We start from the raw sequence: 26005 nt of genomic DNA on the forward strand, positions 1-26005 counted from the left end.
AGCAAGTGCAAAGGTGTCTTAAACCTGATAGCTAGCCCACATTAGCTTTTTTTAAATGATGGCACATTAGAAAATGGACAGAATTGTTCAAACATTGCAGAACTATGTTCTTTTTTAATGAATCGTTAAATATCGAGCAACTCTTCGTCTGCAATAGGCTATGGTTCGAAATGCAAATGTAAATGGCATGTTTTCTGTGAGGAAAATTATATGAACAGCAAAATGTTCATCGACTGAATCTGACAAATAAATATGTCATGTTTTTTAGTTGTCACTGTTGCTAATCCCTGCATAGGCCTATAATCATCTAAGAAGGTAAAAATTGCTTAAACGTAAAAATCCACTTGCATTTTACTTGCTTACTAAACATGTCCTCTTTTTGGGTGATGAAAATATGGTAGGCCTAAGCCCTGATCTAGCCTACCTTACGTTTTAATCTATAGAGTTGAAAATACTGTATTTTAATAGAATGTAACCAAAAAACGATAATTTAAATTACCTCCCAAAAATGTCAAATTATCCCTTTGGGGTAATCAGCCACAGGTTAAAAACCACTGCTTTAAAACAACGGTAGGCTTACGCACTTTTTTATTTCGCAACAATTTCATCCGCACAAACCAGGCAGCTACGGTATTTGTTTTCACTGTTTGTAGAATGCAATGTAAAGGTTCATTCAATAAAATCGTGCAACTAAGCTGATTTTTAAGTCGATAGCTTAAGTTGATTGATCTGAATTTAAGTCTAATTTACTTCTCTCGCTACTGCTCTCAGTAAGTAAGCCTTACAATTTAAGAAACGTAAAAGAAATTTTATTTTAGTAACAACAACAACAAAAACAGGTACAATGGTCTAGTGCAGGGTTTCCCAAACTATGGTCCGCGACGACTGCACAGGTAGGCTAGTCCGTGGAGATATGACAGTTCTTCACAAAAGACAAAATACAGGTCCAGACTTTCCGTGGACCCTGACTTACGAGTTTGTCTTTCACAAACAACCGCGAGAATTGATGACTTATGCAATAAGAAGCAATCCCATCCGTCCCATTGATGTTGTCAGTTTATTAAATAAACAAAATTCGGTTTTATTTATATTTACCTTTGTATTGGGGGTCCGCGAATAAACAGATTCACAAATGCTGGTCCGTGGCCCAAAAAAGTTTGGGAAACCCTGGTCTAGTGGTATGAGTGCTCGCATCTGTGTCGGTTCCACATCAGGTCATACCAAAGGTCTTTTACTGTAAAACAACCGTTTAGCACTCTACTCTCAGTGTTTGGGGATAAGCCTGTTACCCTACGGCTGTGCGAATTGCGTTCGGTCCTTTAAAAAATGGCAGTTCATTGCAATTCAAGAGCTCTCAATCTTAGAGCCTGAAAAGAAGTCCAAATTGTTCAACAAACAACAACGAAAATTATCATACATTACAAAATTAGCATTTTTTATTCAACCATCTACCGTATAATAATGACTACTAAATATTTCTGAAACTTTCAGACCAGTTACTAATTTTTAGTGCACTAAATCCCTTTTGAGCCAAGTAGCTAATGGAATTTTGTAAAAGAACTTTAATCGCTTAGATCAAGGGTCACCAACCTTTTTTCCATGCGGGCCACTTTGGCACTTAGAAGGGCTGTGGCGGGCCGCACTAATAAAATTTTAAGTAGGTTGACTCTTATGCTAGAAAAGAACGCATTTCGTACCCAGTATCCAGCGTTACAAATTGCTAATATTTATCTTAGAATACTGCAGCAACAAAATTAGTCGAACAACGCTACTGCCAGATCAAGCTCCTTTAACAACACTTTTGGCTTCTTTGACATTGCCTAATAAACGAGGCCACTTGTTTTGCCCACTTATAGCGAGGCAAGCGGTTTCGTCAGAATATTCATCGCCAAGCAAGAGTGGTGTTGTCACTTCGCTTCACAAAAGATATCTTGCCATCTAGTTATGGTGTGTACCAAACATTAAAATTGTCTTGGTTTGGCGGTTGGATCCGTGATGCTAATGAAGCTGTCTCAGCAGGGGGGAGGATGCCCCTTGCCCTCAAATTTTCTCTGGATGGGGGGCAATGGTGCCCTTTTAAGGTCATGTAAGCTACTGCAAATAGCCAAATTATAGGGCCTATAGCCTACAGTAGGCCCACACAAATTATCCCGTGGACACATTTTATACTTTGCAGCAGATTGTGATGCTATGAATGTGAAATTTACCTTTCGTTTCTTGTTCAAGCTATTGCAATTATTCATCTGTCTCACATTTCGACTTTCATGGCTAATAGCGGGAAAACGAATGAGTTGCCCAGCATTATCGCTATATCTCATCCTAAAACTCTCGTCCTAAAATTGTTCCGGCGCCCCTCTATCTCAGGTTTGTAAACTGCCTACAACAAGCTTTAATGAGTCACTGGAAATAAGCTTAAATGAAAGTTCCAACGATCATGAAACAGAAGTTGCATAACCTACGTGAAGAAGATTATTGTCTTGATTTTTCATAGTAGGCTATTCTGTGAAAACTTGAAATATACGCCAAACAAAATATTCCAAAAGAGCTCAAAAGCCACCACTCGCCAAGCCCAAACCGTACAATAATAGCCTACCATAGATACGCTAGCCAAGCTGGCAACCTTGATTGTTGATTGTGTCCATAAAGTCAGTCGAGCGTGACGATAATTCCACGATTGCTGAGTTGCATATCTATAATGTAAGATATCTATGGCCACATAGGCCTAGCCTACTGTGCACTGCATTGTGATGTTACAATGCGTTATTCCACTTTTGCTAAACAGGTGGCGTAATGACGTAGCGATAAAAAGCATTGCAATTGTGCCACAATATCGCATTTTGCTGGTTGATGAAGTTACCAGTCCTTTGAGCACATAATTAATCTGAACAAGTGAACATAGATTGAAATAAACTTACAATTATTGAAGCTACATCCGTGTTTAATCATAACAGATTAGGACTAAGGGAGTCATTAACAATGCGAGTTTGTAGCCAAGCGCCACTGTACGCATTTACACCGTACTAAGCATAAAATATCAACTGAATATACAAAAATCGACCAAATTTGACGTAAATTTACGACTAAAATTACATTATTGCAAAAATGACCACTTTGTAGTGCCTTTAGTAAAAACACTTCTCTTAAAGGTAATATAAACTTGTATCTTCTGATGATTTTGAGCCATCAACCGACTTTCTATCGTCTGTGGTTAATGAGATATTAATTTTTTTTATAAAATTGGGGTATTTCAAACTTTAGGGGGTGTGTGCCTGCACCCCCTGGGGGGCACCGACCCAAAATTGTGTTTAAAGGTATTTTTGGGGTTACCTACGAATTTTAGTAAACTAGACTTTTTGATTTGAAAGAAAAAAAAATTTTCACTCCACCCTAAATTAAGCATAAACTATACTTACTGCATGCAGACTAATTTACTACTCAGAGCTTTAAAAAACCATTTCGTTTTTTTGCTGCTAAGCCATTTCGTTTGGTTGCCCATAGTGCAGTCGCATGACCAGCGGTTTCCAGATAAATTCATCTCCTTCAAAACAATCAAATAAATGACACCTTTATTGCGGCATGGTATGTATAACATGAACACGAGCACAAAATTAAGATCACTCGGATTATGTGGTGAAGTTTGTTGCTAAAGGCGCTTCATATTCAGTTTTTTTTATGTCGCAATAAGCAGTTGAAGTGACTATCCGGGAAACGATAATCACACACCTCAACATTCAACAATGTGTTTGGCTAGTTGCTGAGAGACGGCTTGCCAGTGTTGTACGCGTCAATGAAATAAATTGACGGCGTCAGCGTCAGCGCTAATTTCTAGCGCTATTTTAGCCAGGGTCTCACAAAACGGAAGTATTGCAACCAAGTTTAGGCTAACAATAGCTATGAATAAAGAGCAGGTATTATGTTTTGAGACTGTATTGTAATTAGCTGCTTAGCCTATTAGTTATTTCCTTGTAGAAACACAAGCATTTCAAAAGGTTGTCTGACAATCTGCTGCGTTTGGGACGCATAATGTCCTTTCCAAGTGAAAACATGCGTTCCACAGCAGCGCTGGATGGTATTGGTGTGTTGTATTTTAAAAACAAGCCTTGAAAACGTTCACTCGGAAATGTATCATGTTCCTAGCGTGTTGTGATGATTTAGCATATATAAATCTTTTAACGTGGTCCACTGCAACAAAATTGCTCTTTTCAGGGGCATAGAGCGCTTGAAATCTTCAACCTCCGCAATGACATTCATTGATTTTTCGCTTTCTCTCTCTGATCCCTCGTTCTCGATAGGCTACTGCTCACGATATGAGTGATCACCATTTGGCGAACTTCTTCCGCTTGTATTCCAGGTAACCATTCCAACCAACGCGAAAGCCGGTAATTTGGTTGAGTCGCGCTGGCCAAAATACATTGTGCAACTCTCATTGTGAAACAAGATAACAAAAAATGACGCATAGCGCTTGACGCTTAAAATCGGCGAAATAGTTGACGGCGCTATCACTTCCGTCAAATAAAAAAAAAATGACGGCGCTAGCCTCAGCGTCTACGTCAAATTGACGGCGTCATCGTACAACACTGCGGCTTGCCAAATTTAATATTCGTCATAAAAAATCTTGAACATGCCTTTAGTACTGTAGTCTATAACAGGGCTTCTCAAACTTTTTTGTTCTGCGACCCCATTTTGAAAAATATATTTCTACGCGACCCCATTATGGGGACATCCACGTTAATGATATTAAAATGGGGTTAGTTCTTTTGTCTCAATTTTTTTCGGTTCTTTTTGGCTTATTTTATAACTCTCTTACTGAAGTAGTAAAACAATATCGAAAGGAGCATGTAAATAACAACAATGAAACATGAAAAAAAGCAACGAATGAAAACAAGAAATAACAAACGAATAATCAGACTCTAATTAAGACTATAACAAAACAATACAAATGCACCCAATTCACGAATCACAAAAAAATCCGCTAACATGATGAAAAGTGAATAAAAACAAATCAATTAATGGGATGGATGCGCTTGATGTTTCTTGCACAAGTGATCCATTCGTGGGATGATACAAGACAAAGCAGAGCGAAGAACATCTTCAACAGTTTCCACAGAGGATCGGTTTTTACACTTGATGGTGGTGAGTTTTGAGAATACCACTTCTTATAAATATGTTGTGCAAAAAAGCAAGAGTTTGTCAAGGGCTAGGTCAGAAAGGTTTGGGTATTCATTCCTTGTGCTTATCAAAAAAACACATAAAGTCTATTTTGAAAATATAAGTTCTAAACTTTTGTCACTTGATAAATCTGCAAACTCTTCCTGGGCTTTTAATGGCAGGTGTGTGACATCTGACAGTTTGCTTACGAATGGTTCACGAATCCAACTTTGTTTTCCTGAATCAATGTCGGTAGAAAAGTATTTCCGAAAGTGTGCATGAAGATTATTCAAATGATCAACTATGACCTTGACAATCAAGAGATTGGACAAGTTATTGTTAGCTGAATAATCATCTGTAGCAGCAAACATTTTCAAATTACCATTCTGCCCTATTTTTCCACATTGTAAGCTTTTTAATAAAAGCTTCAATTTTATCTTTACAAGTAAAAGTGTTGCAGTTTCTTCCTTGAAGAGTTTCGATTGGTTATATTTTATCGTTCGACTTTTCACACCGACGGTTGCGGTCAATTGACATCATGGCAAGACTACAACCTACCGGCACTAGACTAAATTAAACTATTTCATACGACCCCAAAATTTCATTACGCGACCCCATTTGGGGTCGCGACCCATAGTTTGAGAAGCCCTGGTCTATAACATAAGCAGTTTTTTAGGCAACAAAACATCTTGCATAAAAGGAATGGAAATCACTTACCGTAAACATGTTAGCACTTAAACCTTTAAACCATTTGCTATCAAATGTTTGAAGATGATTTCTGCTTAGATTTAACTTTGTCAGTTTCTTCATTTGTGCAAAAGCGTGCGGGTGGATGAATGTGATCTTGTTGTTGCTCATGTCCAGTTCGGTCAACTGCTCCAAGTCGTAGAAAAGAAACTGCTGAATGAATTCAATCTCATTTCCATCTAGCCTTAAAACCTGTCAAATCAGAAGAACGTGGTCACATTTGAGGCTGGAAGATGATTTGGCTATTGTTTTATAATTTCCACCCTAAACTGCACATGGTCCCCGAAGAATATTCTCAGAGTATGACACATTGACACAGGTAAACTGATACAGATATAAATCTTCCTGAGATGTTGGGATCAGTTACCACCATCACCGAATCCTAAAGCTATTATCATATTTCCTCACACCTAAACTTTTATACTATTCAGCTCATTCTTTCTTAGAATGTTTTTTTTAAACGGAGCTTGGTGTCCCCGACTTTCATTTATAGATACGCTAACTGAGTGATGGTCAAATCTGTCTTTTAAAATTGAAGCATCAGAAATAATTATTAAAGGACAACAGTGAAATGAAACGTGTGCGATACCGGAAAAGCACGAAAGCAAATTAAGTTTGTAATTTGTATGTGCTCTTTGATAGTTTGAGCTGACTTTCAACAAATCACTAAGTTCGTAATTCACTTGAAACTTTCCAAACGTAGCCTTAAAATATTAATGCTCACTGAAAAAACTTATTGTACACTGAAATTTTTTCTTAGTATGGAAAGCACTGGTCAAAATACCATTATAAAATTCAAGATGGATCACAAAACTTTCAAAAGTCAATAAAACATCAGCGCTGCAGCTGATTGAAGAGTCTAAAGTTGTGCTAAAAGTATTAATTAAATTAATTTAAAAAACCTAAACAGCTTTGGTAACAAATAGCTTTGCTCTGAGTTTCAACTGTGTTACTGCATGTGCAAACTTTAGTTAAAGGGATACTAAAGCAAAAACTTGACTTGGCGATTGTACACGTTTTTCGTGATTAACATGCTACCATAAAACGATTTTCAATAAAATTTTGCCCCATTGCGGTCTGATCAGCATTCCGCGCGTGCTTTTGTTAGAACTTTCAAAGCGGGAATGGGCGTGAGCAGCGAAGTGTACGACTGTACAGTCTACGTCACTATAGACTAGCAATCAGCTGATCGAGCAATAGTTGTTACTGCGGGCGATTTAACTGTAGGCTATGTATGTATGTACATTAAAACAAAAGATTTTAACACTAAAACATCAGACAGTTTGCTCAAAACATCAGATCTGATGTTAAAACATCAGACGTGGTAAAGTGGCTTTTGTTATTGCTGTCGATAGTGACGTATTCTAGAGCTGTTTCCACTTTTTGGTCATTTTGAAAAAATTAAAATACCGGTTAAAAAAAATTAAAAAAAAATGAAACATTGCACTTTGGGCCTTGCCAGTGCCATTGAAAACAATTTTTTTCGGTAATTTTTTTTGAAATGTATTCTTGAATGTTCAGTTTACGCATTTTAATGCTTAATTCCCGTTTGAAAATTTCATTTAGTATGCCTTTAAATGCCAATTTGTAACCAATAAACCAGTGGTTCGCAATGGGGTGCTGGGGTACCATTCACAATACTTTGGGATGCGCAAGCTATTTGTTGTGGTCATTTTTTTTATCTGTTTTCAAACATTGGTTAACTCGGATCATTGTTGTTAATAAAATCTTTGTGAACGATTGTTTTTGTTACATCATTAAGGGCAATTTTTGTCATACCTCAGGCTATATGATGCTTCGTGGTCACAAATTTTTAGTGTGGCCATCTACATTGTTGTGGCTTAGTGATGTCAACGTCTGTATAAATTGTAGTGAATGCTGTGCATGGAAAAGTGTTTGCCCATATTGTCTGCATAGGAAAGAGCAGTATATCAATTAAGTTTTACATTGACTTTGAAAAGAGTAAACTTTTTTATCATTAAAATGTTGTTTCAAAGTGACATTCAATATTCAAGCAAAATTGAAGTGTTTTTATTATTATTATGTTGATTTCTGAAGATGTTATTATGAATTGCCAAGCAGAGAAGCTATGAATAGCATTTTTTTAAGTCTATGGTATAAACGGTTTTAAAGATTTGTTCCAACAAACTGCTGCATTCGAGGTGCAAGATCGTTGATCTAATTCAAGGTGCCACAATTTTTTTTCCGAAGGGTGTCGCAAGCCTAAAAAGGTTGAAAACCATTGCAATAACCAATCTACCAACAACATAATTATACTTCAAACAGTAAGCACCTCCAGTTTTAAAGGATTCCGCTCAAATACGTCATCAGTGATTCTCGTAAGAAAGTTGCTGCTGAGAACCAATGTCTTTAATTCATCCAAGTTATCGAAAGTGTCATATCGCAGGTTTTTCAATTTATTGTTTGCCAAGCTCAGATATATTAGTGAAGGAGCTTCCAGAACCTACAATGTAATAAACAAAATATTTTCGTTCACAACAAGCAATTAATTATATCAAAATATCATGACAAAATGTTTGCTAACAATCATTTGCAGCTTAACTAGATAAACCAGTTATCATAAAGCAAATGGAAGCAGAGGCCTGTCAAGGCTATCATGCTATTAAAAATCTACGTCCTACATGTCTGGGATGTCACAAGCAATGATTTCATTCATAGATTTTAAGTGCAGTTCAAATGTACACCTTTACTCTGAAGTGGTGATAGAGCATGGTTGCCAAGCTTAGGTGCACAATGCACAACAACATTCCATTTGCCGACACTTCAAAATGAATTAGGTAATATGTAGTAATTGTTTTTGAGTGACGCTTCCAATTAACTCCATTATTATTAAATAAGTAATTTCGTTATTTGTATACGGTACTTAAACTTCGTCTCATTATATTGCCTTTCACTTTTTCGTCTCATGGTTTTTAGGTTTTCCCTTTCCTTCATTAACAATCCCAACTTTTTTTTGTACTTTACTTACAACACATTTCATATCCTTTTGTTCACAATGCCCCATTCATCTTGGACGATACCTTCTGACATGTTCGTCAATACTCTCAACGCCAGTCCACTTTCCCAACATATTATTGGTAATTTTATCATGAAGGTTTTGCCACACAAACATCACCTTAATCATTCTCATTTTCAATGTCAGCATTTTCCTAATATCCTCCCAGCAAGATAGCCCAGCATTCAACCCCACAACACATCACACTACTCATATACACCACTTAGTGTCTTCCTTGCAACCTGCAGAAAACACTCTACTGCAAAGCACACCTAATAATTCTCTGAACTCTTTTCACCAAGCTCGAATCCTTCTGAACTTTTTAACAAGTCGAAGTCGTCTTGTCCCAGTGTTGCATAGTTCTGGTCAGGTCCATATCACATGGATTTTACTCACTTCTACATTAGTACTTCAATCTGTTCTTCAGTCTTCCAATGACACCCAAACACTTGTTATGTGCTAAATACTTTCACTTTGTGCATTGATTGGAGTTTCTCCATCACTCTTCTGCATATTACACAGATGGGTCGTATTACACAGATCACCAACGACTTTGTTCATTGGCTTTGTTCCTGTTTTCATTGCTTTCGTTTTTTAATGTTTCCCTTTAATCTTCTAGTTTTCAATGCGTTCCTCCAACTAATATATTTCGTTTCCACCTCATTCCAATCATATGAAACTTATCTCATTTACATTGTGATTAAAGTATACACAAATATTTATAAAAGAAATGTCAACCTACCACTGTTTTGGAAATTAAGTTGTTACTGAAATCTAAAGTTCGTATGGACTCTTCAGTTTTTTCTACCATACTGTAGAGCTGTTGACTGGAGCAGTCAATCATTTCTGAAGAACAAGTGCATCTGAAAAATATTACACTACAGTCTTCGAAATTAGCATATTATTAAACCATAGGCATACGAAGCCGAGTAACGTGATCAAGTTTAACATCTTCAAGTTTATTAGGCTACATATAGAAACACAAAACTACGCAACAAATTAAGTATCGAACGTTTTCGACATCACAAGATGTCCTCTTCAGGAATAATATATATACAACTTAACTACATCTGAATAAAATACAATGGTTAACTAAATCTATAAACAGGAAAAGACAAAAACTGCACAGTACTTCTGACTAGCTCAAACTCAACGATAGGCTCCAAGAGAATCAAAGGTAACTGCATCAAAAGGTGTTAAACCGATCACATGATATGGTAGAAAGGCAAGGTGCGAAAAAACTAATTTTAAAATACAGAGAGCAAGAAAGACGAGCCGCAAGCATACAATTGTCTGTTCAAAAGTGCATTGTGACGTTTTATGTACAAGGCTTCCAAGATCTTAGTTTGATACTCAGACCTGCCTCTGGACATGATCTCAAATTGCTTGATAGAAACGTTATTTTGACATTCTGTACATGAGAAAATGTGATCTTTAATTGCGCTTTTCTGTACAGAATTCAAATTCAGGTGTTCCCCAGCTCTAGTCGATAAATGTCTTGTTGACATACCGATGTATGTCAGGCTTGCATCACGCAAACAACTGAATTTAGTAACAAATTAATAGCTCCCTGCCAGAAAATTGCCTCGATTTACGCAGACTATAGGCCTACCTACACTAACATAATTTTGGCACAATTAGGATACTGCGAGCAACACAAAGTCAATTTGATGAAGAACTAGCTGTCAGAATCGGAATCATCAAATGCTATATCGGAGGATGAGATTGTCACATTATCACTGGAATCAGACACATCAAGACTCAAGAGGCTCTTCGCTTGGCTGTACTGTAAATCTACACTGTCTTCGCCGTTCGCAATAAAGCATCCACGTTTTGCGGCTTTCGTGCTTTGATAACCACCCACACGCCTCTTTCGCAGAGCTCCATCAGGGTGTTGACTAAGGAACAAATCTATGGCTGTGGCATAACGACTGGCGGAATGTCTAACCCTAACCTTACAAACGCTCGTTTGGCCTCGGCACTTTTATTGCCGACGCTAATGTGCCATTCATGCATATGCGTCGGCAATCACCTCGGCAATTGCCGATTGCCGACGCTAATTTCGAAGACTGCATTATGACGCCAAAAAACCCAAAATCATTCGCAAATTTTTAACTGTAACCAACGTTGACGTTGCTAATGCAGTTAAAACACATCATTGGATTTTGAACGCAATACCTTTTCTATGTTTTGACCAAGCTATGTATATAATTAAATGTGCTCATACCCACTTTTACTAAACTTTAGTTTAATGGTTTATATGCAGAAATATTTCTACTTGTGTGTACATATATATAATATTTTAGAAATCAGTAAGTTAAATAATTACCTTGAGTTTACAAAGCTTTGACAACTAGAACTGTCTTCACTTGAATAGACGACAGTAGCTTGACACAATAGAAAGACATACACAAAAAATGCCAGCATAGTCAGTTTTTAACCAATGTCATTAGTATATTACATCCCTGGTATATTACACTTATTTTTTGAAACAACTTTTTGGTAATAAGATAAAACTACTTCAAGCAGCCATTCGTAGTAAGATATTCAACCTAAACAAAAAATTCACCAACTTATTTAATGATTTAAAAAAGTAAAAATATTTTGTATGTTTTGTTTTCAGGAGGGGTGGAATACTGTAAAAGCTTTTAACACAATAGACACATTTTCTGCTTCAATTCCGATCTGGCCATTGCAGCAAAGGCAGAAATCCAGTCTTGGTAAATTACTGGTGCAGTTGGCTACTTTTAGTAATGGTACTCAGGGTGTGCATCAAATTATATGGCAGTAAGCTAAACTAGTAGGCTACAGATGAAATCGGTTAGTCATATCACCTATTTGTCACATTGTGAATTGTGATACGATTATCTGATTGATACGCTTAACCAATTTGTTTAAAAAAAAGTTGATTGTAAATGAGCAGTATGCAGTATTGCTGGGAATATGCAAGTGCTAACTATAAGCTGCAATGTAGGCTACATTACAACTGCTACAATCCTACCAGCTGTTTATAATTTTGGTTAAACTTGAGTTTATTAATTGTACGTCACACAACATTGTCAGCGATCTTCCCAGAGCATGTAAAGAAAAGTCATCACTTAATTTTTGAAACACGGTGGTAGGTTATTATTGTGGGCTATTTTTTCAATGTGTTGAATGAGCGATTGAGAGTTGATATCTGTTACCGCTATGTTACAACAAATGTTTTAAGCTTTTTGTCGAACCGTTTTCTTATGTGAGTTACTTTGAGCTCTGTATTAGCCTACGTTATCCACATTTATGAAAAGCTTTCAGAAAACAGATATCCCTGGTTAGCCAAAGTAGAGAAGCAATTCTCTTTCGTATAGGATAAATTTCCAAACTTTCTACTTTTTTGGACCCGGGTTCTTAGTGGTAGGCTACCTGACCTAAATTATCTTCTCAAGGGTCCTGGATAAGACGATACACAAACACAAGCAGCAGTCATAATGGTTCTCTACAAACCAATGGTAGCTTACAACTAACTCAGCAACTAACTTAGGATCTCAAGTCTACCTTTCTCACTATCTAACAACTCAGTGGCCGAGCGGTTTTGCCTTCGGCTCTAGTTGATTCCAGGTCGGGTCGTACCAAAGACTTTAAAAACGGTAGTGAAGACAAGTTGGGTAATAATGTGATGACATCTTAAATCTGGTACAAAATTAAACATGAGCCCTATCACTAAAATACCTTAGCAGTTGTAGAGCAACAACAAATAAAACCATACCATTATTATTATTTCACTAGTCACTATCTTAAACTTTTTATCTAGCCCAAAGTTTTTACTACATGTACTTTCTCAAAATGCAAATGCTTTGACGACAAGTCAAGTCAAGTCGACAAATGAGATTGCTTGTCTTGACGTTATAACACGCAAAATTAAGGGAGAGGTTAATCGTTTTTTTTTTCAAATTTAACTTTAACTCTGATTTTAGGATACAACAGTATATTCTAAGACCCTTGGTAAAAAAACTTTTGAAATTTTCATCCAACCCCACCCCTTAGCCTGTTTTGACAATTACTTTTCGCTTAAAATTGCCTTGTATTGTAGGCTATGTGGACGTTAATTTTTGTTTATAAAATTTAAGGTTAAAATATTGTTTGACCATAAACAGACACAGCTCAACAACAATACGACATTCAACATCACCTGTAAATAAGAGAGAGAGAGAAAACTTTTATTTTGTCTGTTGCGAGAGTCAGTAGCGTAGCCAGGAATTTTGAAAGGGGGGGGGGGGTTGACTACCCAGCGGCGGGGGGTCTGGGGGACCTCCCACAGAAAATTTTGAAAAATTACTTTGAATTTGGTGCATTCTGAGAGCATTTTCAACAAAAATGTAGGTACGAATATTCCTGTAAAATGGTGCTGTCCGGTGACATAGCAAAAGGATAAGATCATGTTTTTTTCGGCATTTTTCGGAAATAAAGCTAAGTCTCTGTGTTTTCTTGTTGCTAATTCCTGGCTGAGATGTTTGAATGTTTGGTATTGGCAAAACTTGCTATTTTAATGCAATTTTGTTTAAAATTAGGCAATTTTTTTTTAGACTGAGAGCATCATTCTCAATATCGTGACGTCACACGTATGCCAAAGGGGGGGGGTTGTAACCCCCAAAACCCCCCCTTTTGCTACGCCACTGGCGAGAGTAGTACGGTACAATTATAAACAATTGACACTTCCTGAAACACGACATTTTGGAAATGCTTAATAATTGCTATTTGAGAAAAAAATGACCCCCTCCATGAGAGAAGCAAAAGTGAAGCTAATCTTCAAAAAAGGAGAAAAAGAAAAGCTCAAAAACTGGAGATCAATCTCTCTCCTCAACACAGACTACAAGATTTTGAGTAAAATCCTCTCCAACAGACTCACACCCATGATCACAAACTTGATTTGTCCAAATCATAAATGTGGATTGCCAAACCGCAGAATAGAGCATGTCACAATGAACATATAACAAGCCGCCCTGGAAGCCAGACTGGGACAATTAGACATATTTCAGCTTTTTAAAATTAGATTAGAATTGTAATTAGAGCTATGCAAAGTTTTACAAATTAGACTACAATTAGAATTAGAGCTACTCAAGTTTTCACAAATTAGAGTAGAATTTAAATTAGATTAGAATCAGTTTGACGCAGTTGTCACATATCTTTTTCTATTTGGATAAAAACGCCTTTATTGCAACTCTGGATCAAACTGTCATTCCACCATAACAATACCAAAACCACATACGTCGTAATAGACATTGTGACGTAGGTGAATTGATAAATGAATCGAGTCTTTACTGACTTTGCTGTTTAAGCGGTAAAATGACAGTATGACACTTTGATCTTGATTGTTTTATTGCATTTTCCTTGCATGAAGTTGAAAAGAGCGCAGTTTCCTTTCATTTGTTGAAAAACACTGTTGGACAAACTAGAATTTTTAACAAAACCGGAGGTTAGATTAGAACTAGAATTAGAGTAAACAAGTTTTTATGAAATTAGATTAGAATTAGAATTACCTACATTTTGCTTTAATTTATCGAATTAGACTACTAGAATTATCTAGTTATCCAAGTCTGCTGGAAGCACCCCAAACACAACATGGGGACTTGTAGCCTACGTCATGATAACTGACTTTAAAAAAATCCTTCAATAGCGTAAGTCACTCCTTTACGGAATCTTGAAGAAACTCTGCGTGAAACCAATAATGATGAAGTACCTGTCTTTGGTCTACAACAACACAAAAAGCAAAATAAAAATAAATGGAGCCCTAACCAAACGACTCAACGTCTAAAGGGGCATCATCCAAAAGCAGATATGTCTGGATATTAGCAACACATACATATGAAACACAAAACGATCCACCATCCAAGCCCTGTGAGTGATCATGACGAAAACAAAAGACATAACACAAAAACATAACATTCCTTTGTCATCTGACATTTCCCTTCCTTCCAAACCTCCTTCTACGGTTAGAAGAAAAAAGAACCAGTCGAGACTCTCTCTTCAACCGCCCCTCTCAGCCGTCCTCGATTGTAGGGACGACTGACTGCAGCGGTGAGTTTCACTAGCTCAGTATACGGTAGTTGAACATATTTGAAAAATTCTAGACTGCCAAGGGCATAACAGCCCATCTATAACTCGTTCCCCTATCTGAAGCGGCCCGATGCCGGGAGAGTGATTGCAGCGGGAAATCTTTAACCGTCCCTCTCCGTTGTCCCACTCGCCACGGGATGACAGGATTGCAGCGGCCGATCCCAAGAAGACTCTGGGGTCAGCGAAACCTACCCTTCCTCTGGCCGCTCCTCTCTGGCATCTCCGTCAAATGAGATGTCAGACTGCACTAGGATCCTGCTCAATCGTGCTAACACAGAACAACCTATTCATTTGTATTGGCAATTCAAGAAAACTCGCGGCTCTTCGACGTCACATTTAAGTGTTTTTATACTGTAACCTTGTGCAAACTATTTCCTTGAACACGCAAATATAATTTACACTTATAACAGTCAGCAATTCTGCGAACGGAGAACGTAAAATACATGTTGGCCAGAAGAAACGCTAAGATATTTGAGAAACTTTTCGTGAAAACTTTTGTAGATGTGCTGCAGCACCATAGCACACGAGTCTCCTTCAAGTCAGCAGTTGTGAACTAGGCAAGCGACAAATGAGCAAGTGACAACTGAGCTAGCAACATTTCAGCAAGTGGCTAAAGTTAGTAAATGATGAAACTGAGTAAGTAGCCTAAACAACTGAGCAAGCCAAAGCTTGGAATGTCACATGTCGGCAAAATGCGTTTGACAAGCTATGACTAAGCAAGTCTGACGTGAGCACGTAGCCTAAATCTCATTTGCTTACTTGGCAGTTGCTGAAATGTAATTGGTGAGTTGAAGCACTTGCTGAGTTGTCGCATGCTGAGTGGTCCGATGACCGCAGCACACACTAGCGAGTCGCCCTTGCTTTCAACCATTGCCGCTCCACCGATGACTTAAGCCTCATTTGCGAAAAATATGTCTATCGTTGTCAATTTTTGCTTAACTTGAATGTCGAGAAACATTTGTTGGTAACAAAAAATCTATAGACGGCTACACCGGTAATTATGATCCAAGACCGGTTGGCTTCTGTAGGCCTATCGTACGATCGACTCAACATAATTATTGTTATTATTTTATTATTATTTATTTGCGTCAGACAAAGCTGTCCATATCCAAAACAAAAACAACAAAACAAACAATTACTACTTACCAGTATACATAATAAACTACTATCTTTAAACTTTTTGTTGGTATAAGCAGACATCTACTATGTTTTGGCATGTATCTTTGCTGTAACAGTCAGTGACCATGCTTTATGCCTCTTAACAACCCACAGGCTTACAAAAAAAAATCATCGAAGCAGTGATTGAACGATGCTGTAAACAAAATCAGCCCGAAATGTAACAGAATTATGGAAAACAAAAATATTATCATGATTTAGATGAGAGGTTGCCATTTCGACTGATTCTTTGTAAATACGCAAATAGTTGAAATAGCGTTTTTTCAAAACTTCAATAATGCTGAAGTTAACTTTCAGAAAACGCCAAAAAAATGCCAACATGCCGAACAAACATAGCCAATCAAACGCATCAAAAAAAGCCAAATTTCTCGTATTTGGCATTGAAAACACCAATAAAGTAACCCTGCTTGTGTCTTCACACTTACAAGTGCAGAAAAACCACTTCTACACAAAATAAGGTCCCAGCAAACGGCCATGATTACGGAACAATGAACTTAACAAAAACCGCAAGAATAGGCGCTGGAAACTAAACCCAAAATCAGGTCAAATTACTACTTACCAGTTAATAATTGTGATACAAGGTAAGGTGTTTGGCCTACCAACATTTCTGTTTACGACATGTGCTATAACCTTACAGTACCGGTAACATACTGATAGCCTACGCCCTACAACAGCCTACCCACGTTTGCGTTCCTTTTGGCGAATATTCACCCCCCCCCCCAGCCCCCACAAGGGGGACGTAACCTCAGTTTAAAAACCACTTGCTTAGGCTGTGTTTTTATTTGTCAAATCTACTGTAAACGACAGCTTGGATTTAAGATGCGTTGATCGGACTACCGTAGCCAGTAGCCAGGCATGGAGGAACCATTTTAAAAGTAGGTGGGCCCAGAGGCGCAGTAGTCAGAGTCAATCGAACTTTTGGGGAGCAAATCCCCCCATACCACCCAGATAAAATATGGCAATGTAGGCTACACACCAGGCCCACTCAGAAAATAAAGTAGGTGGGCCCAGGCCCACGTGGTTCCTCCATGCCTGCCATGGACTACTAAGATCAAGAAAACTTTTAGACTTTGCAAAGACTATTGCATAGACTTGAAATCTTGGGTAAAAAAGTATATTAGCCTACATGGGTGGTTTACAATAGGCAGATTACTAGATTAGTTTTTAGCACGATTGCATGCGACTCACAAATGCGGACGCCATGAGCAGATAACAATCGAGAAAATCTCACAAACGAGTAAACAAGAAGTAGGCTATACACAGAAATCATCACCTCTATTCCTCCTTTTCATTTTTAAAGAAGCCATATTTTTAACGCTACCGTAACCTTTCTTTTAAAACTACTTTATTCAATCTCTGACGATATGTCGCATGCTCATCTATTGATGAATTTTTGTACCTAATTTTTCCAAAACTAAGAGTTGTTTGCACATTCTATTCAGACTTTGTGTTATCATTACTGAGCTACAGGTGTAAAGGTGAATTAGACCTAAAAACGTGAAATCATTACTAAATAATATGCTATCATATCAAAAAGTTAACTGAAGTCTTTTTGCTACATTCAGCAAACTATTACTAGGTAAAGCTGCGCAGTGTTTCGTGAGTATTAAGTATTGTGTTACAAAAGAGTGGATTGTGTCTAATTGCCTGGGGCTGACAGTCAAGTATGTAGTCTACTGCAAGGTTGCCAGATATGTTTCATTTTTTTTAGCTTCTTCTTGTTTCGTTTGAGTCTAGATCAAATTTCAGGGCAGGTGGTGGAGAGCCAGGTGAGTGTAGCTTCGTTCAGCGTTGCTATACCCTGCGTTCCGTTTGGTGCCTTGTAGATGGGACATTCGAGAACGATATGGTCAGCAGTTTGTTCCTCCGCGCCGCATTCGCAGGCCGATGAGGGATCCAGGCCCCACTTGTGCATGTTGAAATGGAAGCGACCGACTCCGGTTCGGATTCTGTTGAGCTTGACCCAATTCGGCCGAGGCAGGTCCATACCAGGGGGGCGTGCCACCGGGTGAGGTATAAAACCATGTAGTTTGGTGTCGGTGGCGCACCACGCTGCAATCCAAGTGTCTTCCATGAAGTGTGCTGCGCTGATGGCGTGATCGCTGAATGGATGTAGTAATTCAGCAGCAGCTGGCACAAAGGGGTGTCTAGACTTTAATTGCCGGGAAGATTCCTGAGGTGAGATGTTGAGTTTTGCATGAAGCAAGTGGTTAGGATCCCCCGCCCGGCGAGCCAGGTGTATAATGGCTCCCTTTCGGCGAAGCTCAGCAGGTTGGATGCCTGCAAGGATTGGTAAATACTCTGTTGGAGTTGGGCGCAGGCATCCAGTCACAGTTCGCAATGCGTCGTTGATTGGGCTGTCGATGAGGCGGGTGTGGGCACTGCGGCACCAGGCAGGGGCGCAGTATTCAGCAGTGGAGTGAACCAAAGCCAAACGTTTCAGCAGGGCAACGCGAGATGTCAGCTTTTTGCGTAGTGATTGTAAATGGTGACGGTATGTGAGTGACCTGTCAAGTGTGACCCCAAGGTATGTTGGTACTGGGCAGGGCGGCAGAATTTTGCCGTTAACGGCCACTTTCAGGTCACGTTTAGCCTCCCTGTTGTTGAGATGGAAGGCTGCCATCACAGTTTTACTTTCGCTGAGCTTCAGTTTCCATTGATGAAGGTATCCAGATATGGTCGTCATCTCTTGGCTCAACGTCGTTTCTAATGATTGCCAGTCTTTCGCAGAGTGCAAGATGGCCAAGTCATCAGCATATGCATATTTGTCAGATGTTGTTAATGGTAGGTCATGCATATAGACATTGAAAAGGAGGGGAGCCAAGACTGATCCCTGTGGGACACCGTTTTTGAGTCGCCGCAGTCTACTTGGTTTTCCGCTTCCGGTGGTGAGGGTAAAACTCCTGTTGTGGATGAGTTCCATGATCATTTTGACCATGTGCCTGTCAGGGAGTAGGCGGAGTAGCTTGTAGATTAGGCCACGGTGCCAAACAGTGTCATAGGCTGCTGTTAGGTCGATAAAAACAGCACCCGCTTTCTTTTTTGCCGAGAAACTCTCCTCAATATCCTGAGTTAGTAGTGTGACTTGGTCTACAGTTGACCTCCCGTGTCGAAATCCAGCTTGTTCTTTGGGAAGCAGTGGGTCAATTATTGGTTCGACACTGGCATAGATCAGTCTCTCAAGGATCTTGAATGGGATGCAGAGCAAAGAGATGGGGCGATAGCTCTTTGCATCGTCTAGTGGTTTTTTTGGCTTAGGGGTCGCAACGACCAGAGATCTTCTCCATACTTTAGGAATCTTAAGGCGGCGCAGGCAGGAGGACAGGAAATCGCATAGCCTAACCAGGACTTTAGAACATAACCAGCGTGCCTGATAAGCTCTGGGCATATCCTATCTGGACCAGGGGCTTTACCAGGTTTTAGGTGCTTGAGTGCAGCATTGAATTCGCTCCTTGAGAAGGAGCTAGAAATGCTCTCCTGGTCGGGTGAGTTGATCTTCCAGAGCTTTGTCACTTCTTTGGTAACAAACCGATCGGAGGTACGATCACACGGCTTATATATCCCATTTTGTATTACCTGCGATGCGATCTTATTAGCAGGAATGGGACATATTATTTAGCTCAATTTTACTATATTTTTTAGCTCAATTTCCATTTAAAAGTGGCCCAATCATTTACAAATTGAAAAGCCTAAAAGTAGGCCAAAATTTGAAAGGTTGCGCAAATTAAAGTACAAAAAACTAAATTAGTCTAGTTTTAGGAGAGAAATAATTCTGTAATGCCATTAACATTTGACTGAGTGATAACAACTTAGCTGACTACGTTTGACCAACATAATTCAACCAACTAACAAAATAACAACATAATAAATTCGAACGTTTTCGGCAAGACTCTCTGCCCTCATCAGAAAATAGCCTGGTATCTTCTAAATAAATAGCCTAATTGTAAAACAATAACAGTAAATGATTAAAAAATAATTGCAATATAGACTGAATTATATACAGACACAACTGGAGAACAGACACCAGAGAATACAGATGCTAAAATTCTGTTATTAAGTATAGGATATTCGAGCCAGTAGAATATAATCACAACACGAGATCGCGAGCGGTAACAATATTAAAAACATCGGAGTAACAACAATACAACGTGAAAAAAAACGTAATTTAATACAAATTCAGCGAGAAAAATGCTCTTTCAACGAATATTTGCTTGTTGCGTTTGGCGTTACGTGGTTTTATTTGGAGTGCCTCGTGAATTTTGGCTTCAAACACAAATTGACAATTTCTAATTATTTTAAATGATCCCGAGGTAAATTTGACGTTGCAACACATCAATATGGTCATCAATTCTTCTTCTTCTTCTTTTATTGTCGCACTTGATTCCAAGCATTGACTGATCCAAGATTCCGAGCATCAATATGATCTTTAATTGCACTGTGTTTGTAGGTATCTGTTAAACATAGCGATCTACATGCACTAACTTAAATTTTAAACTAAACTTCTACCTCAATCCAATTTTAACTTGATGAATTTGGTTACATACAAAGTGTGCATCTTAATAAAAAAAATATATTGTTTCTAAAAATGCCTAAAAAGTGACCAAAACAAGATTATAGGCCTACTTGTCAAAACTTTTTGGGTATCAAGCCCCCCACATCTCCTTTCCGTTTCATTTATATGGATATCAAGTTTTGTATTACATTGTTCATTTAACTTATGTTATAAATTTTACTTTGGGGAAACTCTGTTTTTTTCCAACTTTTTCTAGATCTCCTTCTGCATTGTCCGCATTAGTGATGCAAGCCGCGCCGCGCAGCGCAGCGTACGAAGCGCGCCGCGCAGCGTACGCGGCCGCTTTTGACTTTTTCGCCGCGTGCCGCGCCGCGCCGCGCCGCGTAGAAGGTTGAAATGACAAAGCCGCGCCGCGTAAACTTTCAAGAAATTAAACTTTCGTAAACGTAAACTTTCAACTTTTCAAGAAAATCAGTTATGAAACTTCAAATTTAAATTGGAAACACGGATCAGTTTTTTTTTTTCCTTAAACAGAAACCCTAAGCTGGAAAGCTATGCAAATTGCAAATGGCTTGCAGTTGACATGGTTTTTGGAGCTGGTTTGTGAGGAAGCTGTACGAGTGTTTTTGGTTAATAGCCTAGCTGATAAGCTCTTCTCCCAGTTACCAGGCTTTAGACCTAGCGCAACTACCGCGTTAGTTACTATAACAGTTAGCCCAGTGAGTTCAGGCTATAAGTTTTACTCTTGATGTTTTGTCTGTCTGTGTAGTTCATACAGCCACTGATATTAAAATTGCATTATTGCTTATAAAAAGTGTTCAAAAGTCCTGATACTGGATCCAGGAACATTCCATTTGAAAAAGCATGATGTCTTAGAACTTAGATGCATTGCTGATAAAAGAATATGATCTGGTTAGCCTAGTCAATTAGTGCACAACTGTACCGGTAGGTTACCAGTTATATGCCATGGGTGCTTTTTGCCACAATTGACTTTCTAAAATATAACGCGTTAAAATGTTTTTTGAAAATTTTGTAATTTGCGGTGTGCGGTGCGGTGCAGTGTCAAAGTTCCAGATAAATTGCGGTGCGCGGTGCGGTGTGCAGATAGGTGATTCAGCTGCGGTGCCGTGTGCGGATAAAAATTTTGGGTTCGCTGCATCTCTATTCCGCATAGCCTATCAATTTTTTTCTATAAAATCTTAATTGTTTAGGCTACTTATTTGCTAAATTGATGAATGTAAATTTTTCTCCACATTAAAAGAGTTTGCCGCCCTAAACGCTTTTTGGTCTTTTATTTAAAAAAAATCACTAAATACACGGGCCCACTAGTGGATTTCGGAGGTGGAGGGGTAAGATAGTGCTCACACGGCCCTGATTTAAAATACTAAATACTATTGCTTGACAGTGTCATGGGGATAAATTATGGCTGAAAACAGTGGTAAGGTGTTCAAAGCGATAATAGTACTAGAATATAGGAGATAAAAGTTGGCAGGACTACATGTGAGTTAGCAGTAGCCTAGTGACAATAGAATGTGGGTTAACAACCAACATCAGCCCCAGTAGAAAGATGTAGCGCCCGAAAGCTTCCTTTGACGTCACGCGCTTCGCTTCACTGGCATCGCGTCGGAATCCTGGAATCCACTTAATTTGTACATAATGTACAAATATCGTGGGCTTTTAGCGTAAGACCGCGTCTCGCTTAGAAATCTAAAGAATTGAATTTAGGGGATTGTAAGCACTGAATTTTTTAGAATGCCTAATTGCATTTTGGCTAGTGCTTCACACACACGTAGATTTGCCGTTGTGTTACATTGTGTGGTTGTGTACAGCAATTGCAATGCTTATAGTGGCGTCTTTCCAATCAAGACCAGAGGGTCCTTTTTAAGTAACTAGGCTACCAGTCCACAACCATGATTTCTGACTCAGTTTTTTCTCATTCTCACTCACTCAAGAAGAACTCTTAATTTCAAGTTGGCAATGTAGGACGACAGAGCGTTGTGTTAATTTTTGGTGGTGAGACTGTCAATCGTTCCGGTGTTTCTCATTTGGTGCTCTTGTTGTCTGGATTCTGTCGTTCAACATCAAGCTTATTATGTTGGAATGAATCAATAAACAAATCAATAGCGAAGACCATCGTGTCCTGATCACTTCTCGCCATCATCATGCCCAGAAGTGGTGTCGCCCCATCGACGATTGCATATGAGCGGGCATGCTAAAGCAACGTGCTGCTACAAAAGATTTTTTTTAATAGCTGATAACTTTTATACCCCAAAAAGGAACTACCTACTGGTATACGAGCACTTTCGCAACCTAATCTTTATCAAATGTAGAATATTTCAATCCATTTCCTTTGTAGACGACGCCGAAGAAATCACACTGGTTATATACAGTAAATAGGCTAGAGCGTAAATTAGACTGCGAAGGATTTGGTTCTCAGACAGCCACTGTATCTGGTTCAGATCATTACCAGATCGGGTACAAATCTGATTAGATCTTTACCAGATCTGGACCAGATAAAGTGACTGACTGGGCTTTTTTTCGCCACGTTGTGACCTAATTGCACCCATGTGATGACATTTTTAAACAATGGTTGAAGCGCCATAGGTGCCGCATATGAGATTAGCACACCTACGACTCTATACCATACTATACTCTAACACACCATACTATAATTGTTTCTAGACAAAATACTGAGCAACAATGGCAATTTGCTATAAGTTTAGTGTAGTGATTTTTGTTGATTTTCAAATTGCATGAAATTTTTTCATATCTAAACGTTGTTAAAATCTAAACTTCAAAGGAATTCAGTTTCACGCTGAGTAAAGCATGCAAGTTCAGCTTAAGACACACGATGCAACGCATAGCTTACGCATGATACAAATTCGTTGCTTTTATTTTTGCAATATTTTTTTTATTTTTTTGAAGCTCCTTTTCGTATTTTTTCCGACAAGCCTTGATTTCTCTCGGCCCTGACTACGTACCGGTACAGTACTTGTTGAGTTTATTGGCAATGGCTGGTGGCACAGCTAGAGGTAAGCTAGTCATAATGCAGCGACAAGCACGATTAGAAATGTGGTTTTATTATTTCACAACAAAACTTTGTATGAAACCTATTATATTGGAATTGTTTTGTTTATTGCTGCGAACTTCATCGGGGATTAAAGCAAAGACTAATGAAATAAGTTGTTGCCTTATGATTTTCCCTTGATTAAAATTAGTATCTATTATTTTCAGAGGTGGGCAGTAGCGCGCTTATAGCGCCGCTACTGCCGTAGCGCAGTTGAAAAAAAAGTTGGAAAAAAAGAGAAAAAAAAGTTGGAAAAAAGTAGCGCCGCTCCTTTTTTGGTAAAAGTAGCGGTAGCGGCGCTACTTTTTAGTTGGAGTAGCGGCTGCAGTAGCGACGCTATTTTTTTTTCAAAGTAGCGGTAGCGGGAGAGGCGCTACTTTTTTACACTCGCACTCCCGCTACCCACTACTTTTTAATTTAAATTGAAAAAAATGCTTGTTTTTTTTTGGCAATACTGGCGTGGTCAAACAGCTATATAATCGGTTTGGTTGCAAAGTTTCGGTCTTTTCTAGCTGACGTCAACTTCTTCAGCGAATATCTCCATGTGATGAAGCCTATCTGCCAGGCTTTAGACATTCTCTAGGTTGAGTCCAAAACCGTATTACGGAGTTTTGCTTCCAACCATCACAATTTGCGCGAAGAAGTTGACCGAGATCAGTGATCTTGTGACCTGTGAGGAGTTGAAAGTGAAAGTTCTTGAAGGGGTGAAGAAACGATTCAACATCGCAAGTGCTTCAACGACATGAAATGCGTTATGGCATCATGTCTTCATCACTCCTTCAAGACGTCGTGGCTACAATTTCTGCACTACGTTTCCACGGAGGATGCTGACACACTGCGAGAAAAAGTCAAGACAGATGTAATTCGACTGTTGCGGGAGACATCAAGCCAGGTTGATACCGAGAAAAGTGACACCAACACCAGTCACGACTCCGAGGATGTATTTTTTGGAGTGTGCGCCATCCCGTGAAACGTCGTTGCAGAAGGAAATGTAGCGATCCATTATTTCGTCATATACGTTTCCCTTTCTTGTACTAAAGTGAACTACTTTAACTTAAATTTATTTCCTAGCGTTTCTGTAATTTTTCATGTAAACTGCTCCCGAAGTAAATAAGAAAAAGGGCGCACACAATAAAATGGTTTGTCCGTCCTTTGACGAGAGCTCTATCACATCAAACCAGCTCAATTAGACAAAAAGCTCTATCAAATCGGACCAGCTCACAGCAAACCAGCCCAGTTAGACCAGTTCAGCTCTCAGAAAACATTAAATTGATTGTTTAGTTAAAAATGTAATGATTTGTAATAATGTTTCCCTGTTCCGTAATTTCAATAATGTTTCCCTGTTCTGTAATTTCACTATTCTGTAATGTATAAATTCAAATTGTGTTAGAGACCTACAATATTATATGAACACCTTCTGATAACTTAAAATTATAATTCGAATAACAATTGTGCGGAAATTGTTTCATGGAGTCAGATAGCCAAACTAGATAAATTAGATAGATAGAAATTTCATCAGGCAGTTAGACAGCCTTCATCTTAATTCAACTTATAAACAAACATTCTTATACTAAATATAAACTATCCTTATACGTTAAATATAACCTAAATAAATATTACCACAGAAACAGCAATTGTGGACGCCTTTTTTTCGGGCAGGAGCAAGTCCTTGAGCTTTTCGAATACCGAATTAAAACATCTGTTCATTAATTACAACACCCCCATTCCTTCCTGTGCTGCGGTGGAGAGACTTTTCTCTGTTGGAAAAGATGTGCTTAAGCGAAAGTGGGCAGGACATAGTGAATCTCATTTTGAAATGCTCGTGTTTTTGAAAGATGCGTAACAATAAATTTCTCTTAGAATGTGCTTTCTATAACGATGTTAAGAGGACAGCGTAAACGAATGATAACATTCGTTTTCAAGGTCATTTTTGCGTCACTAGGGACTTGAGTGTTTCCTAATGTCATTTTAGACAAAAGTAGCGGAAGAAGTAGCGGTAGCGCGCGCTACTTTGGCCCGAGTAGCGGGTAGCGCGCTACTTTTGTAAATTGGTAGCGGTAGCGCGCGCTACTTTGGCCCAAGTAGCGGGTAGCGCGCTACTTTAAAAGTAGCGGGTGCCCACCTCTGATTATTTTGCATCACTTTGGACAATCTGCTTCCTGGACACGAATTCGTTCTTCAATAGAAAACTGCTATTTCTTCGAACGAATTAAGCGGTTTTATATTGAAGAGCGAAATAGATATA

At 38.6% G+C, this 26005-nt stretch overlaps 1 protein-coding gene across 1 annotated transcript in view; it reads right to left on the reverse strand.

Annotated features, from left to right (window-relative positions):
* The window catches only part of LOC145774246 (uncharacterized), a 28244-nt gene extending 16813 nt beyond the window's left edge, over positions 1–11431 (reverse strand). Inside the window, exons 1-5 of the mRNA XM_082585435.1 lie at positions 11241–11431; positions 9654–9774; positions 8189–8359; positions 5866–6087; positions 3414–3538 (exon numbers count right to left, since the gene is read on the reverse strand). Coding sequence (XP_082441561.1) covers positions 3414–3538; positions 5866–6087; positions 8189–8359; positions 9654–9774; positions 11241–11338 — 737 coding nt within the window. The 5' untranslated portion in view covers positions 11339–11431. The remainder of the gene's footprint in view (positions 1–3413; positions 3539–5865; positions 6088–8188; positions 8360–9653; positions 9775–11240) is intronic.
* Between the last annotated feature and the right edge of the window lie 14574 nt (positions 11432–26005).

This window comes from Aplidium turbinatum, chromosome 7 (genome assembly GCF_918807975.1).
Source record: "Aplidium turbinatum chromosome 7, kaAplTurb1.1, whole genome shotgun sequence".
Lineage (NCBI taxonomy): Eukaryota > Metazoa > Chordata > Ascidiacea > Aplousobranchia > Polyclinidae > Aplidium > Aplidium turbinatum.